We start from the raw sequence: 17983 nt of genomic DNA, 5'->3' as shown, positions 1-17983 counted from the left end.
GCCTGGGTGACGCTATCTAATGACGTGAGTTTTAGATACATCCCGGAGCTTAAGCAGAAGGGTTTGACGACTTCACAATACGAAGACTGGGTAGGAGGATCCGCTGCGCAAGAAATTCAAGACGAGCCAGCTGAGGAGGTGAAAAGGTTAAAGACCATTGTCGAAGCAAAAGATAGGGAAATTCTGCAGTTAAGTAAGTCTGCCGAAGCATACAAAGGGATGGCCGAGCAAAACAAGCAATTATATGAAAATGAACGAGGAAAGCGTCAAGAGCTGAAAAGGAAATGTGCAGAATTATATGACCAAACTGAATGTGTTAGAATTTCATATGCTAGGGAAACAAAGGACTCCGTATTAGATAGGTTCAAAAGTTTTGGCAATCTTATACGGAATCGTCTTCGTGACATGATGTAAATATTGGCAGGTTTATCAATGAAGATGATTTTTCTTTTGCTCTCATTTTGGATTATTGTCGAAAACAGGTTTGTATTACGGGTCCCATTTCAAAGGTGTTGCATCATGCTAGGCCTACCCTTGGCACAAAAAGGGCCCCCTAAATAGGACATGCATCCGAATTGTTCAAATAATTACTAACTCATGTCTTTTTCTTTTTTTTTCTTTTTCTCTTTTTGAATAAATTGCAGAAATTCAGTAATCATTGGTTTATCTAATGAAGTCTTTTGCATTCCCAGGTAAATTTCAAAATAGCTTTTCGAAAAAGCCCCATTATTACGCGATCCCGAAGTAAAGCCCAAAGGAATCGTGTAGACATGAGTACTCAACCAAAATCATCCGATAAGGCCGTTGCCACTACCCAGCCGGAAGCTGCAAGTCCTGGGGTTCAGTTGACTGAATTACTCGCAAAATTTGGGGAAATGGCATCCGAAATGGCAGCTCAAAAGAGGTTGATCGACGAACTCGTTAGTAGCGGAGTGCAACCTGAGCCTGTGCCCGCCACACAACCACAATCTGAACCATTTGTTATTCCTCCCAGCCAGACCACGTTACCATTTGTTATTCCTCCATTTCAAACCACCTGTGAGGGAACTTTTAACCCACAATATGCTTTTACTCAAAATCCGCCTTTCTACCCTCCTTATGGTCAAGGATTTTAGCCTCAAAGCGACCCAAACATGCATCAGAACCCACCAGCTTTTTATCAAACCACCGCAGAACCCGTGATACCGGAGCACACTTTTCAAAATAAGCCAGAAATGGGAGAGTCGTCTACCCAGATTGATATGAAGCTACTTAAACGCTTGGATCGTTTTGATGAATTCATCCGAAAAAGCCAAGGTTTAAGCAAACAAGGGGTGTTGGATTATGATGATTTGTGCCTGTTTCCGAACGTGCAATTGCCGGTGGGGTTCAAGACCCCTAAATTCAACAAATATGATGGAACAAGCAACCCTAAAACGCACCTGCGCTTGTTTGCTAACAAGTTGGGCGAGCCAGTGGATGACGAGAATTTGCCGTTGAGATTATTTCCAGAAAGCTTAGAAGGGGATGCGCTTGACTGGTATTCCAACCTAAAGCCGGAGGAAGTGAAGACCTGGCTCGATCTGTCCAATGCCTTCATTAGACAATATGAGTATAACTGTGAGCTAGCGCCAACTCGGACTACTCTGGAAGGAACGAAAATGCGACCATCTGAAGATCATAAGACATATGCCAAGAGATGGAGAAAGATAGCTGCGAAGGTGGAGCCACCGATGACTGAGGATGAAATTATTCGCACATTCATAAAGGCGCATGATCCTCCATATTTCGAAGAAATTTTCCGTATGACTGGTTGTTCTTTTGCTGCAATTGTGAATAAATTGGAAGAGTTTGACGACTTTGTGAGAGCCGGGAAGATTGTCAATGTCTCTGCCCTGAAATCTCAGTTGGATGCTTTACAAGGTCAAGGAAGCAATGTGAAAAAGCCGCCGTTCAAAAAGAAAGAGGGGGATGCAACATTTATTTGGAATCAAAACCCTTCACCCAGACCCTGATACCAACACAGCCCAATCTACCAACCCTATTACCCTTACTACTCAAATCCGCATCCTGTATATACTACCAACATCCACCACCCTCGACCTCGCCCAAGCTATCCAAACCCACCTTCAGCCCCTTTTCAAATTTCCCAACCAAATCCACCTCAAAACCGACCTCGCCCTCCATATAACCTAAGATTTCCTCTACCAAATAGACCTGTTTACAACCATCCTCAACCTCCTGAACCTTACAACCGACCACCTAGCCGTACATTCACCAATTTAGGCAGGCCTCTGGACCAATTGTATGACCAGTTGAAGGCCGCCGGGAAAATTGGTACAGTACCCCCTCCTACCTACCCATATGGCATGCCCGCGTGGTATAATCCACAAGCTGTCTGTGCTTATCATTCTGGGGCCCCCGGACATGCCACCTTTGATTGCAAGGCGCTTAAGCATAAAATCCAAGATATGGTTGAAGCCGGGGAGATTGTAATCCGGAAAAGGGAGGCGCAAGGGCCGAACGTAAATAGGAACCCTTTACCGGAACACGCCAATATCATTGGAATTATTCTGGATGATACGGAGTATGTGGAACCGGTCAAAGAATTGACAAGGGAAGCTGAAGTGTTTGGGGTCACAGACCAACCCTTTGTCATAGAATTGCCATTTGAAGAGGACGAAAAGCCCTTTATTTTGGATCTCACGCCAGCCGAAAGTGAGGCTTTGGAGCCAGTGGTTATTGAATTCCCGAAGCAAGAGCCTGTTTTAAGCCTGCAACAAGTGCCATGGAATTATGATGAACCTGACGTACAGATTGGGGAAAAGTCAATTGCAAAAAAGGAAGTGTCAGTGGTCACCAGATCAGGAAAGGTTGCGAGTCCATTTGAAAATACCATTCCGATTCAAGCAAATAACTCCGAGCCGCTCGTCAAACCAACAATCACCGAGAAAGAAGCCTTGGATTTCCTTAAGAGACTTCAGAGAAGTGAGTACAATGTAGTTGAGAAGCTGAGTAAGTCGCCTGCCCAGATATCCATGTTGGATCTACTCTTCTCTTCAGACATGCATAGGGACGCGCTGATTGAGGTGTTGACCAAAGCTCAAATCCCTAAGGACATTTCAGTTGATAATTTTTCTCATGTAGTTGGAAATGTGTTATTTACCAAGCAAATCACTTTCTCTGACGAGGAATTGCCGGCGGAGGGCATTGGACATAATAAGGCCCTGTACATAGTTGTAAGGTGCAACGGAAAAATGCTGCCGAAGGTGTTGATTGACAATGGATCTGCGCTTAATATCTGTCCTTGGAGCACCTTGGAGAAGCTAGGATTGCAAGACATCAAGCTGAGGCCTTCAAGGACCGTAGTCCGAGGTTTTGATGGAGCACAAAGAGAGCCAATAGGAGAAGTAGACTTAGTGGTCGAGATGGGACCCGCACAATTTCAAATAACCTGCCAAGTCATGCACTTTCCTAGTGTTTACAACGTTTTGCTTGGAAGGCCCTGGATTCATAAGTCCGGAGCTGTGCCGTCTTCATTGCATCAGTTGCTGAAATTTGTAGTAAATGACAAGCTGATAACTATATTTGCCGAAGAGGATTGCCTTGTAATCACCGATTCTGGGTCAAAAGAGGATGGAAGCCGAAACGTCACCATGACTCCTCATAGCACGGCTGATATCGTCTCTGTAAGTTGGATCACAAACGAGGAGCGAGCTCTATCAAAGGCCAGTGTCATGATGGCTAAAGAAATGATCCGTGGAGGCTATGAATTTGACAAGGGGCTGGGACGAGATCTGCAAGGAATTTTGAAGCCAGTGGAGATTATTGAGAAAAAGGATTCGTTTGGTTTAGGCTTCCGACCGACTGCTAAGGATATCAGAGAAATGAAGGAGCGCAAGAAAGCGGAGAAAGAAGGAAGGCAAAGGGCTCTTGACATTCCACCCCTGCATTATACTTTCCCACGACCAGCCGAGGTGATCATGTCAGAAATCAACCCAGTTGACGAAATTGAAGCTAGTTTGGCCCAATTGTTCGTTGGGGCAACATTTGAAGATAGTGTTCCAGGCGAAGTTGAATTTCCTGACATCCCCGAAGGATCAATTCCCAATTGGACAGCCGAGTTCCTGCCCGTTCGGAAGGAGTTTCGGTAAACTGAAAGGGGTTTATCATTCATGTGAATTCATGAAAAGTTGCATCTGTAAATAGCCAATGAAAACAATTTTACTTTTTGACTAACATTTTTGCATGTAAATATTGTTAAGTTTTCATTTCCATTTGCTTTCAATCAAAGGTTTTATGAAAATGTACAAGTTGTTCTTGTCATGTTGTTTTGTTTATTCATTTGTTTATATTTTCGTTGTATTGCTTGACCATCTGTTTGTTGTATGCTTATTTGCTTATTATCCCACATTCGTTAATTCTTTCAGATGGCCAAAAATAAAATTATTTGACCCTTTGGATATCACAATTCTGGAATTCGATAATGGCAATCTCTATATCACTCACGACTTGGAGGTCTGTGAATCCGAGCTCCAAAGCGAGAGTGATAATGAGGAAGTATTCGATTCTTTTGCAAAGGACTTTGAACAATATGAGGAAAAACCAAAACCGAACCTGGAAGAAACAGAAAAGGTTAACATTGGCACTGAGGATGAGGTTAAGGAGGTGCAAATTAGTATTCATTTGAATGAAAGGCAGAAAAAGGAGATGTTTGAATTCTTGACCATGTTCCAGGATGTATTTGCGTGGTCCTATGATGATATGACTGGTATTTCAACTGATGTGGTGGTGCATAAGTTACCCACAGACCCTTCTTTTCCACCCGTAAAACAAAAACCCAGAAAATTCAAACCAGATATAAGCCTCAAAATAAAAGAGCAAATTGAAAAACAACTCAAAACCAACATTATCATTGTTTCCCATTACCCAATTTGGCTTTCAAATCCTGTCCCTGTTCCAAAAAAGAGTGGAGAGGTAAGAGTTTGTATTGACTATAGAGACCTTAATAAAGCCAGTCCTAAAGATGATTTCCCTCTACCAAACATTCACATTCTCTTAGACAATACTGCCGGACATGAGATTGAAACCTTTTGCGATTGTTTTGCTGGCTACCACCAAATTTTGATGGCAGAAGAGGATAGGGAGAAAACTGCTTTCATTACCCCTTGGGGTACCTTTTGCTACCGAGTCATGCCTTTCGGTTTAAAGAATGCTGGAGCAACGTATCAGAGGACCATGACAACCCTATTTCATGATATGATTCACCGGGAGATGGAGGTCTACGTGGATGATATTATAATCAAGTATAAAAGGGCAGAGGACCACTTGGTTGATCTGAAGAAATTGTTCGAAAGATTGCGGAAGTACAATTTGAAACTAAATCCTGCAAAATGCGCCTTCGAAGCACCTGCGGGTAAGCTGTTGGGTTTCATTGTCAGCAAGAAGGGCATAGAGATAGATCCAGCTAAAATCAAAGCAATTCGAGATATGCCAGTGCCAAAAACTCAGAAGGACGTGAAAAGCTTCTTAGGGAAGATTAATTTTATTGGGAGGTTCATCGGCCAACTAACTGCCACATGCGAGCCGTTGTTCAAATTATTGAGAAAGAATGTGCCGTTGTATTGGAATGAGGAGTGTCAACAGGCTTTCGACAAGATTAAAGATTATTTGTTGCATCCACCAGTCTTAGTGCCGCCCAAACCGGGCCGACCTTTGATTATGTATTTATCTGTACTCGATGGAGCAGTAGGGTGTGTTCTAGGTCAGCACGATGAATCCGGAAGGAAAGAACAAGCCATTTACTATCTAAGCAAGAAGTTCACGCAGTACGAGGCTAATTATTCATTCATTGAAAAAAGCTGCTGTGCATTGGCCTGGGCAGCCCAAAAGTTGAGACACTACCTGTTGAGCCATACCACTTATCTTATTTCCCGGTCTGATCCTTTGAAGTATCTTTTGGAGAAGCCGATGCTGACTGGGCGTTTGGCGAAATGGCAGATAATTCTATCAGAGTTCGACATTGTTTTCACCTCACAAAAGGCGGTCAAGGGGCAAGCTATAGCTGATCATTTGGCGGAAAATCCAAGGGATGATGATTATCAACCACTCCGTACTTATTTCCCTGACGAGAGGGTCCTATTTGTAGGCGCTACAGATGATATAAGTGAACAAAGTCCTGAATGGAGGCTTTTCTTCGATGGAGCTTCGAATTCTCTCGGAGCTGGAATTGGAGCTGTTTTGGTGTCACCCGAAGGGAAGCACTACCCTGCCGCTGCCAAATTGCAATTCGCTTGCACGAATAACATGGCTGAATATGAAGCTTGCATTTTTGGTCTCAAAATGGCGTTGCAAATAGAAATCAAAGAATTGATAGCTTTCAGTGATTCAGATTTGCTCGTGCATCAAACTTTGAAACAGTGGATAACCAAAGATTCGAAAATTCTACCCTACCATTGTAGTCTGCTCACTTTGGCCAAGCAGTTTCAAAATTTGGAGTTTAGACATCTCCCGAGAGCCAGGAATGCATTCGCCGATGCTTTGGCTACTTTAGCTTCTATGATCCAGTATCCTGATGAATTGAAGATCGAACCAATCCAAATTCAACTTCAAAACAAGCCAGCCCACTGCTGGGCTGCAGACGAGTCCTCGGATACTACTCCTTGGTTTAATGATCTTAAAGAGTTTCTCAAAACTGGGTCCTACCCTCAGCATGCTAGTTCGAAAGACAAGAGCTTTCTGCGCAGAATGGTTTCAAAATTTTTCTTAAATGGAGAAGTGTTGTACAAAAGAACCTCGGATTTGAACCTTTTAAGGTGCATTGATGAAGATGAAGCTCAATATATGATGAAAGAAGTGCATAGTGGCGTTTGTGGACCTCACATGAATGGCCATTTGCTAGCAAAGAAAATCATGAGAACCGGATACTTCTGGCTTACTATGGAGCATGATTGTATAGACTTTGTCCGGAGATGTATAAAATGCCAAATGCACGGTGACATTATACGCGCTCCACCCACTGAGTTGCATAGCATGACCGCCCCGTGGCCTTGTTCAATGTGGGGTATGGACATGATTGGTACAATCGATCCTCCTGCTTCAAATGGACATCGATTTATATTGGTGGCAATCGAGTACTTTACCAAATGGGTTGAAGCGGAGTCATTCAAACATGTCACGAAGAAGGTAGTAGCCAATTTCTTGAGAGATCACATCATCTGTCGCTTTGGAGTACCCGAAACGCTTATCACGGACAATGCCAAGAATCTGAACAATGACATGGTAGATGGACTATGTGAGCAGTTCAAAATCAAACACCGCAATTCTGCCATTTATAGGCCTCAGATGAATGGAGCTGTAGAAGCCGCAAATAAGAATTTGAAGAAAATCATTCGTAAAATGACAGAAAAGCATCGCGATTGGCATGAAAAGTTGCCTTATGCATTGATGGCGTACCGGACTTCTATTCGGACATCGACTGGGGCAACGCCATATTCACTTATGTATGGGATGGAAGCTGTATTACCAGCTGAGGTTGAAATTCCGTCGCTACGAATCCTTATGGAAGCTAAATTGGAGGAGGCCGATTGGATCAAGCAGCGCCATGAGCAATTGACTTTGATAGATGAGAAGCGATTCAATGCTATCTGTCATGGGCAATGCTATCAAAAACGTGTGGCCCGAGCTTACAACAAAAAAGTTCATCGGCGGGCATTTGAAGAAGGTGATAAGGTACTGAAGCGAATTTTGTCAATGCAAGATGAAGCTAAAGGCAAGTTCGCTCCAAATTGGCAAGGGCCGTTCATTATCCAAAAGGTATTACCTGGCGGAGCTCTTATTTTGGCGGAAATGGATGGACGGGTTTTCCCTCAACCCATCAACTCAGATATGTGCAAAAAGTTTTTCATTTGATCATGCAAATTTTCTTTAGAAATTCATGCAAATGGCGAAATGCAAGTCAGGCCATTTTCTTTTACACTAAAAAATATTTTATCTCTACTTGTCCCCTTTGAGCCATTAGAATTGACAAATTTCGTTTGATAATCCTTGAGAATTGCAAACCCCACACTGGGGCAAATTTGTTTCGGAAAAAAAAAAAAAAAAAAAACCCTACACTGGGGCAAATTTGTTTCGGAAAAAAAAAAAAAAACCCTACACTGGGGCAAATTTAGTTTTCAAAGAAAAATGCAAAAAGTGAGGAAAATACAATGAAAAATGCAAAGAGAGAAAATCTGATCAAACTGGGGCAAATTTTCCTCAGTATCGGAGTTGTTTTCAAAAGGGTGCAATCTCAAGTTATTTCACCCCTCGTATCAAATCTGCCTTCAAGCCTCAACCTTTCTTGAAAAACACCCCACCGGACCTCATTACAAAAGCCCAAAGTCCTGATTTTCGTCACTTGCTGCATCTCTATTAGGAAATTTGTTAATCAACTGGCAGGTGATGTCTATAATGCTTTCGCCTAATCTCACAAGGGAAATGCATTCTACTGATGCCAGAAATCTTCAATTCATATTTCTGAGTCGATAATGGTCGAGATATTTCATGGTTCTCTAGGTGAAAACCCGAAAGGGCGCCTCGAAAAGAAAAAAAGAAGAAGAAAAGGAAAAAAAGAAAAAAAGAAAAGAAAGAAAAAAAAGGAAAAAACAACAAAAAGGATGGGGGCAACCTTGGTGAAAACCCGAAAGGGCGCCAAGGTAGGTTTTCTCAAAAGACAAGCTCAAGAAGGAACAGCTGGTGACCTGGTGCATTTAGGGTTTTCCTCATATTTGTGATACTTCTGCCAATATTGGGTTCCAAAGAGAAAATATCCAAAGTCTTGAATATGATATTCATCGGCTAAATTTGTATTATTCTTTACAAATATTCTTTTGCAAAATGTATCTTTATAAACCTCTTGGTTGTTCTCAATTATTTGTGTATGAATGCTTATGATTGTATACATTCTTTTGCATGCTCATTTTTGCTTAACATAGGAAATCATCTTGCATATACATTGATTTTTATATGACTAATTTTCATGCATCATTCTTTTACCATTAAATTCAAATGAATGATAAACCCTAAGGTTTGTGCAAAGATAGGGGATTCAATCATCAGTTACAAGGAGTAACATACAACAAAGCTACCACCTGGATTGGGTGACGTGGTAAATCCGTATTTTATCAGTCTCAGAAATTGAAAGGTTTCAAGTTCGACTAAGGCAGACGCCGCCGAGCCGAAATAAAAGCATCACAAGACTCATGTTTACACGACTCTCAAGGCAAACCGGATCAAACAATGGTGGCAAGTCCATTATTTCTTCTTTTCTTGCAGGAATGTTGCATTTACAAACAAAAGCAGCCACTCTCTTTTTGGCACCTAAACCGATGTCAGACAAAAGTTTCCCAGTAAACAAGGATCGATGTTATTTGCAAGACTCGATCATAAGAAACAGCATCAGTTATCGTTTCAGTCACAGAAATCCAAATTTCCCTTTTGGTACAAAAGTTGAAATATTCTCAGATAAAAAAAAAAAAAAACTCAATTCATTGTTTAAACTTCCCCAGTGAAGTCCCGTTTTAAATTTCAGTTCGGGCCAGTCCCGTTTTAAATTCCTGTTCGGGTCAGTCCTGTTTTAAACTCCTGTTCGGGCCAGTCCCGTTTTAAATTTCAGTTCGGGCCAGTTCTGTTTTAAATTCCTGTTCGGGTCAGTCCCGTTTAAACTTCCTGTTCGGGCCAGTCCCGTTTTAAATTTCAGTTCGGGCCAGTCCCGTTTTAAATTTCCTGTTCGGGTCAGTCCCGTTTTAAATTCCTGTTCGGGTCAGTCCCGTTTTAAATTTCAGTTCGGGCCAGTCCCGTTTTAAATTCCTGTTCGGGTCAGTCCCGTTTTAAATTCCTGTTCGGGTCAGTCCCGTTTAAACTTCCTGTTCGGGCCAGTCCCGTTTTAAATTTCAGTTCGGGCCAGTCCCGTTTTAAATTTCCTGTTCGGGTCAGTCCCGTTTTAAATTTCCTGTTCGGGTCAGTCCCGTTTTCAAATTTCTGTTTGGGTCAGTCCCGTTTTAAATTCCTGTTCGGGCCAATCCCTTTTTAAATTCCGGTTCGGGTCAGTCCCGTTTTTAAATTTTTATTTGGGTCAGTCCCGTTTAGTTTCATGTTCGGGTCAGTCCCGTTTTCAAATTCCTGTTTGGGTCAGTCCCGTTTTAAATTTCTGTTCGGGCCAATCCCGTTTTAAATTCCGGTTCGGGTCAGTCCCGTTTTTAAATTTTTATTTGGGTCAGTCCCGTTTAGTTTCATGTTCAGGTCAGTCCCGTTTTTAGAATTCCTGTCCGTTCAAATCATTTTGCAGCCGAATAACACAGGTAAGTATTTGGTGTCTACTTCTTTGTTTCAAGTTTTTTCAAAACTCAAACAAAGAGGGGCAAACTGTAGACACCAAATTTTTAAATAATTTGTATTTTGTATCTAATTCATGATTTGGTTTTAGATTGTCTGCATTTTAGTTGTTACCTTTTTATTTGTCTTGTATTTGCTAATTATTTGTCATATTAATTTTGTTCACGTTTTAGTTTTAGTTTTAGTTTTAAGTTTTAACGTAAAATTTGTGAAAAAAAAAAGAAGAAAAGAGGAAATTGATGAAAAATGGAAAATTGTGTTTTGTTGATTCTAGTTTATTTAGTTTCTATCCAATGTTAATTAAATTACTTTTTTTGTTGTTTTTGTTGTTTGTTATCTATTTTTATTATCAGTTTTATTCAATTAATTTCAAAAAAAAAAAAATCAAAAAATCACAATTCTATTTCTGCCGGTTCCATTTCCACTTCTCAACCTAGCACTTTCCATTGTTATTGCCGACTCCACTCCACTCCCAATACCTCAATATATACATCCCACTACGCTATACCATTTCCAATTGACCCCAATATCATACTTCGATTTCTCTTTTCTGCCGTGAGTTGCGAGTGGAGTGCAAGAGAGAGCCGAGCTTCCATTCCTTTTCCTTTCTGTCCGTAAGCTAATGTCCGTAAGCTAAAAAAATAGAGAGAAAGACCTGTTGTTATCCTTTCTTCCATCCGTGAGCTGGTGTAGTCTGAGAACCAAACTTCCTCCATTCTAGTCGCAAGCTTGAGCAAGGGAGAGGAAGAGTTGCGGACTGCATTTCTGGACTGCCGAGAGGAGAGAAATATTCCCGCTGCTGATCGCGTGATTTGAGCCTTAAGCTGAGGTAATTTCTGGACTTAGACTAGTTGATTATTAGTTGATGAAGCTGTTTAGGAGCATGCATGTGGGGTTGTGCGGTTGGATGACAAAATTAAGTTGCAAGAAATCTGGTTGTGAAGGAATCGGAATTGCCGAGAGCTTGAGCTGGAATTTCAGCTTTAACTTGCTAATTTGTGATTATCTGAGCTCAGTCTTGGACCCAATCTGATAGATAGCTCTTTATTTGGTGTTGCATGTGAACCTTATGGCTAGGAATTCGGTTGCATGGCTGGAAATTTTTATTGGAAGTTGCTGGACTGCTAAACCAATTTTCCAGCTTAGCCGATGGAGTTGTTTTGGGAGTTGTATGGATATTTTAGTATGAATTTACTGGAAAGTGCTTGATCCTCACTTGGTTGTGTGTTTAGCTAACTAAATACTGGATGATTAAGCCCTGCATGAGATTAATTGGCTATGTGTAAACCAGAAATTTGAGTGAAACAAAAATCTGCTGCACGGATGTCATCTGCGAATAGTTGAATTAATTCTGGAATTTTGGGATCAATGTTGCTGGTGTCCGACCCTGTTTTGAACTGGAATTGATAATGACTTCATTTATTAGTCTTGCATGTTAGTTTTGGGTACATAATTTAGTGTTTCAGCCGAGTAAATTCGGTTTAAAGATGGACTAAAGCTGCTGGAATTTTTCCAGTGTAGCCGAGTGAAGAGGAAAAGAATTTTCCAGTTTGCTTTTGCGAATTCTGGATTCTTATTCATGTTTGGGGGGCAAATTCCTTGCATTTGGTCTGTAAATGACAAATTGGTAGAACTGATTCGAGTGTTTGCATGCAAAGATGGCTGAGCTAAGATAAAAGGAGTAAAAAGCTGCTGCATCTCTTTGTCCTTTTGTTTTCTTTTCCATGGCTGTTTAAGGGACCCTTACGTTTAAATTGCTTGTTAAATCTGGTTTTAAGGAGAAGGAATGGAATGATTTGATGTTAAGTTTACGTTTGAGTCCTTAAAACACTTGAGTTATGATTAAACACCATGCTAAAAAATATTTGATCACGGTTGTGATTAAGAAGCTTGAGCTTGAGAAGAAAGTGCAGCAGTCTTCGGTTGCTAGAGTATGTGAAGTAATTGCAGAAACTTGTTTCATGGCTATTGCATAGAACTTGCATGTTTTTTCCTTCTAAGTTTCCTACCTGTTGAGGCGATGGTAATGACATAGTTTGCAGCTTAGTTAAAGCTGTGTATGTGAGCTTGAGATCTGATTTTTTTTTGGAAAATAAGATGTGAGTTTGAGTTGGGTTTCGTTTGAGCAAACATGAGAGAAAATATTGCAGAAACTCACTTTGAATTTGATTTACCTGCTTGTTTGGTTGTTAGATTCATGCTTTAATGTGTTGGTTAGAAGATTTTTCGATCAAAATGGTGTTAAGGTTGAGAAAATGAAAGTCACGGTTGTCTTCTGGGTTGCCGAAAGCTTTCAGCAGAAATTTCTGCTGCAGAATGTTGTTTCTCATGTTGATTTTCACGAAGCTTGCATGAAAACTGCATGAATTAATCTCTGAAAATTGCACTTTGATCCCCTAAGTTCCCCTTTGTTGCACTGTGACCCAATTATGCTTTAATTTCTTGCAATTGAGTCCTAAAGTATTTGCAATCTGAACCATGACTTGACCTTTTCATCATTCTTGAACCTTTAAAGTTCTTAAATGTTCTAATTGGGCTCACATGATTGATTAATGTTTGCAATTGGATCCCTTTTACATGATAATTCGCTTCGGTATGTTTTTACGTGAATTGTGGACAAATTTCAATGGATAATTCCCAATGTCATGAAAGCTTAATAATCTTGGAAAAATTCATAGTCTTGGTTTTATTTGATTCAGTTTTTCTTAGATAATTTTGTTATTTAATCATAATAAATAATTTCTGTGATAGTTTTTCTCTTTTGTGATTTTTGCATTTGATTGTGATGGATTCCACCGTAAGCATTTCAATTTAGCACTCCACTTTAAATTCTTGAGACCTTTTATTTGAGACCGAGTTTTGCTTGCACGTGCCTGATCTATTCCATATTTAATTTTCGTTTCATGCTTAATTTCCACTTTTGTGTTTAATGGTTGTTTCATGTGATTATTTGATAATTAAAGTGGTACCTTGACATTTTTATTATTTTGGAGGGTAATTTAATAATTTCACTTCATTAGAGCATATATTCAAGGGAGGTACATTCTATCCCTTATTTGCACTTCATTTGACCCTACGTGCTCCTACGAGTTATGTGAATATGCATGTCTATTTTGCTTTCCTAGCCTTTCTTTAATTTAATTTCTTTTATTTATGTCATTTACTTTTGCTTTTTATTTAAGTTATTCTTTATGGGGTATGTGTACACCTCTTGGCTTGTAATAGATAGGGCTTGGAGGAACATTCAATGAAGACCTATCGAAGACGTGTGCCTAGCTAGCAAATGTAATAGTTAGGGCTTTAATTGCCTATGTGTTATGTGTTACTTGCTTTAATTAGGTTCTTGCATCTAGTTGAGCATGCTAAGTGTTATGTGCTATGTGTTTATAAGTGTTTGGCATGTCTACTCGCTTTCCATAGCCATGAATGAATGTGATGGACGGATGTACGTTTCCACTAGTCCAACGCTAGTCGGAATTCATAGAATGGGCTAGTCCAACGCTAGACCCTTAGGGACTTCCCCTCGTTAGTACATATTTGCGTGTTCATCACATGTCATGCATTTTTCTTAACTTAGCATTTGGCATGCTCCTTGAAACCCTTTTTCCCTTCATTTAGGATTTTTGCATTTCATACTAGTTATAGGATTCATTTGCTTGAGAGTCCCCTTAAATATGGGATATAGACGAGTGTGGCTTTTTATAAGCCTTAGCACGCTTGTATTCCCTCTATAAAAGGGCAAATTGAGTCACGATTTAGGTCTCCCCGTACTCAGTATGCATGAATTCCCTAGGTCCATGCATCCATTATCCCATTTTTACCCTCATTACACTTTCACTTTGCACACGTGCACTTTTATAATCTTCACTTGCACACGAACACTTTTATCATTACTTGCACACATGCACTTTATATTATCATTTCACATATCATACCTTGCTCACTCACGTGCACATTTTCACTTACACATTCTTGTCTTTTATTATTATTTTTTTTTTCTTTTCTTTTCAAACTCATGTCCTCACATTGCATACATGCATTTCATTCATTTGCATCCCACTCGCATTATTCGTGACCTCTCCAAAGGGTCATTATTGGGCTTCACAATTAATGTGATTGGCACCATTCAACCTTTGAAGAGAAATTTCCCCCAATACCCCTTGGTCTAGGGTTTGCATTCATATAGTACATCCAAATGTAATAAATTTTTTGGTTAAAACAAGAAAATATTTGATTAAATCATGCAACTAGCCTTGGCTAGGTCGAAGGGGTGCCTTGGATTTTTATCCTTGCCTTCCCCTTCGTCAAATGTGACTCCCGAACCTTTTTCGTTGGTTTACGTGGATTAGGAGTCGTTTAAAAGGGGTTTCTTAATACTTTTTCCTATTTTTCTTTAAAAATTCATTTTTAGGTGACTTGGTACACCTTAACTCATTACCAAGTGGCGACTCCGATTTTTTATTTCAAAAACCCTTTTTAAACTATAATTTTGGGTCAAATCGTCGCATTTTCAAAAGTCCCATTTAGACCCATTTTTATTTTTATCAAAAAATTCACTTTTTCCAAACCAATAAAATCCCAAAAGCAATCATTTTATTTTTCCAAAAAAAATGGGGCGCGACAAGGAAGACCCTTGTTCATCCATATTTGTGAAACATAGGCGGTCCGTGCGGACAAATCTCTTCCTTTTCTCTTTTTTTTCTTTCCAAGAATTGAAGCCCAGATAGATTCAAATTTCTCCAATTCGCGGTTCCCTCCTTATTCTAGCATTTTTGCTTTTCCCTTTTCTTTTTTCATTTTCAAAATTCCCCAATCTCCTTCCCCAATGTGGGGTGCGATCATATGTGCACTTGAAAAGAACCTACAAATTTTTGGCTCAAACGGGGACACAAGGGATAAATGGTGTTTAGATTGAAGAAATGATGGCCAAAGCATCATTCTTACACTTCATGACAACCAAAGTAACGAAATGGTCATGGAAAATCCATTCCTCTTTTGATATTTGAAAATTTTCCAATACAGGGTAGTGATCATCAAGGCGCTTATTTGAAACAAAATTATTCTTTCAAAGGCTCAAATGGGAGAGCAAATGATAAAATGTGTATAGGTAGAGAAACGAATGCTCAAAGTATCATTCCAAATTTTCAAAACGAACAAGAGTAATGCACATTTTTGCTTTCACTTAGATGTGAATTGAATATAATTAGACACAATGGACATTTCTCAAGCAAAGATTGTCCAAATTTACAATTTATCAATCAATGGGACTGATTTTATTTTGGGGTTAAATGAAGGAGAAAAGGTATCTCATTGGGCCTTCTGAGTGATCTCTTTTAATTTTGAGCACTCTTACTGTGTAGCTCGGATCACCAATCTAGTGTACACAAGAATTTTAGAAAGCATACACTTGCGAATTTTCAGGCTGGAGGTTGAAAAAATCTCAATTTGGTTTTATTTCTCAAAATTCATCATGAAATCTCCAATGAATAAGAATAAAGAATGAAATGTACATAAATATTCACAAAACAATGATTATCCAAAAAAAAACAATTTGAAACAAAATTTTTCGTTCAATTATGATACAAATGAGAAGAGAGAAACTCGTAAAGAGCTCAAAATATACACTTTTGTCTCCTTTCCTTTTGGAACAAAATGTATTAACAAATCAAATAAACAGAATTTCCTTTTGGAAAGCAATTACAAAATCTCTCAGAGGCTTTTAGTATAGAGCTTCCAGATAGATCATTTATGTTTTCATTGTAGGATCTGCCCCAGAATCAAATAACACTTGTAATGTTCAAACTTTATTGGATTAAAATTATCATCAGATATAGAAGAATATTTTCATCTTATTGAAACATTTTTATGAATGCAGGGGAGGGGGAAAACAAAAGAAAAATTCCCAGAGTTAGTAGGCAAAACTGCAAAATCGGTATGCATGTCCTATGGGGGAACCCTTTTATACCAAGGGTAGGCCTAGCATGAAAATGCAATCCTCTAGGGTAGGCACTATACAATACCTGATGGATCTGATCAACCCATTGAGTGAAAAATAATTCTTTAAAAAATTTGGTCAATTGGAGTGAGGAGAGACATTTGTCAAAATGAGGACAACGTGCGAATGGATTGATCACTTTTGATCGATACAAGAATTTGCAAAAACGTATAGGTTTGACCTTGACGAACTCCCTATCAAAGAGATTGGAATTCGTTGACAAATTTTCTCAGTGAAGCACGGGTCAAAACTCCAACTGATCAAACGGCTGGATGCCATGGATGTTTTTCTCAAAATCGACTAGGTTTTCCATTTTGAAATTCAACATTGAAATCCTAATTGGTCAAATGAAATTGACAATTTATTACAAATCGACCGGATTACCCTAAAAAGGGAAACAGGTCAAATGAATTGAATGAAATTTAATTTATCCAAAATTAATCAGATCACCCTAAAAAGGGTAAATTGATCAAATAGATTGAACGAAACTTGATTTATTCAAAATCGGCTCGGTTGCCCTAAGAATGGGTAAATTGGCCAAATGAATGAAATTGAATTAGTGACTTATTCGAAAATCGGCCGAATGACCCTAAAAAGGGTAAATTGGTCAAATGAATTGATGATTTATTCAAAATCGACCGGATGACACTAAAAAGGGTAAATTGGTCAAATGACCCTAAAAAGGGTAAATTGGTCAAATGAATTGACGATTTATTCAAAATCGATCAGGTGACCCTAAAAAGGGTAAATTGGTCAAATGACCCTAAAAAAGGGTAAATTGGTCAAATAAATTGACGATTTATTCAAAATCGACCAGGTGACCCTAAAAAGGGTAAATTGGTCAAATGACCCTAAAAAGGGTAAATTGGTCAAATAAATTGACGATTTATTCAAAATCGACCGGATGACCCTAAAAAGGATAAATTGGTCAAATGAATTGATGATTCAAAATTGATTATGAATTGACAAAATGGATCGATTGAATCGTCCGGCCATTGGTGGCTTCAAAAAATTAGTCTATGAGCCTTCTAAAATCACGATTTGGCCTCAATTTATCATCTCAACAATGAGGAATCATTTGTGAATTTTCTTCGAATTAATGTCCTTTCACGCAAGGGAATTTTACCAATTAGGTTTAAAAATGGCCAAAAAGTGATTATCAGACGCTCATATTCTAACGTGCAAAAGTTGCTTTATTCTCTTCAAAAAGATCGAATCCTTACCTTACCTTGTGCACTACCCCTTCGGATGGTACGAGAAAGGTAAACGTGCAAGTTTCATTGGATTAAGTATCCGAGACACAAGGCGGCTTATTCCTAACACGGGATCCCCTAAATGGCATTCCCTTCTAGGGTTTATGCATGATGCCAGTTTATTAAAGCAATGTAAATATGTGATTTTAAATGAAACATGACTTGAGGGACCCTTTATTTGCCAGGGTAGGCCTAGAATGATATGCGATCATTAATCTATGAATGCAATATACCAAAATCTTTGAACGTGCAATAACCTATCTACAAGGGTAGGTTCTAAAAGAAAGTCATGCCAGACCTCTTATTTCCTAATGTTTGTGAATGCAAAAGACAAGAGACAAGGAAACGTTAGTTCATAACACATAATCACATAACACGTTGG

The 17983-nt window shown here is 39.2% G+C and overlaps 1 protein-coding gene across 1 annotated transcript; it reads left to right on the top strand.

Moving 5' to 3' along the window:
- The first annotated feature begins 2348 nt into the window (after positions 1-2348).
- LOC113715883 (uncharacterized) lies at positions 2349-12719 on the top strand. Its single transcript, XM_072069970.1, has 2 exons — positions 2349-3901; positions 12572-12719. The coding sequence occupies exons 1-2, from the start codon at positions 2349-2351 to the stop codon at positions 12717-12719; spliced, it is 1701 nt and encodes a 566-aa protein (XP_071926071.1).
- The last annotated feature ends 5264 nt before the right edge of the window (positions 12720-17983 follow it).

This window comes from Coffea arabica, chromosome 11c, assembly GCF_036785885.1.
Source record: "Coffea arabica cultivar ET-39 chromosome 11c, Coffea Arabica ET-39 HiFi, whole genome shotgun sequence".
Taxonomy (NCBI): Eukaryota; Viridiplantae; Streptophyta; class Magnoliopsida; order Gentianales; family Rubiaceae; genus Coffea; species Coffea arabica.
This window is presented reverse-complemented; position numbering and strand designations above follow the sequence as displayed.

Excerpts from the sequence above, each read along its gene's own strand:
- LOC113715883 (XM_072069970.1), top strand. The coding sequence starts at position 2,349 with ATGCCCGCGTGGTATAATCCACAAGCTGTCTGTGCTTATCATTCTGGG. Across the intron at positions 3,902-12,571 it reads AAAGCGGAGAAAGAAGGAAG|AAGATTTTTCGATCAAAATG; the intron begins GCAAAGGGCTCT and ends TGTGTTGGTTAG.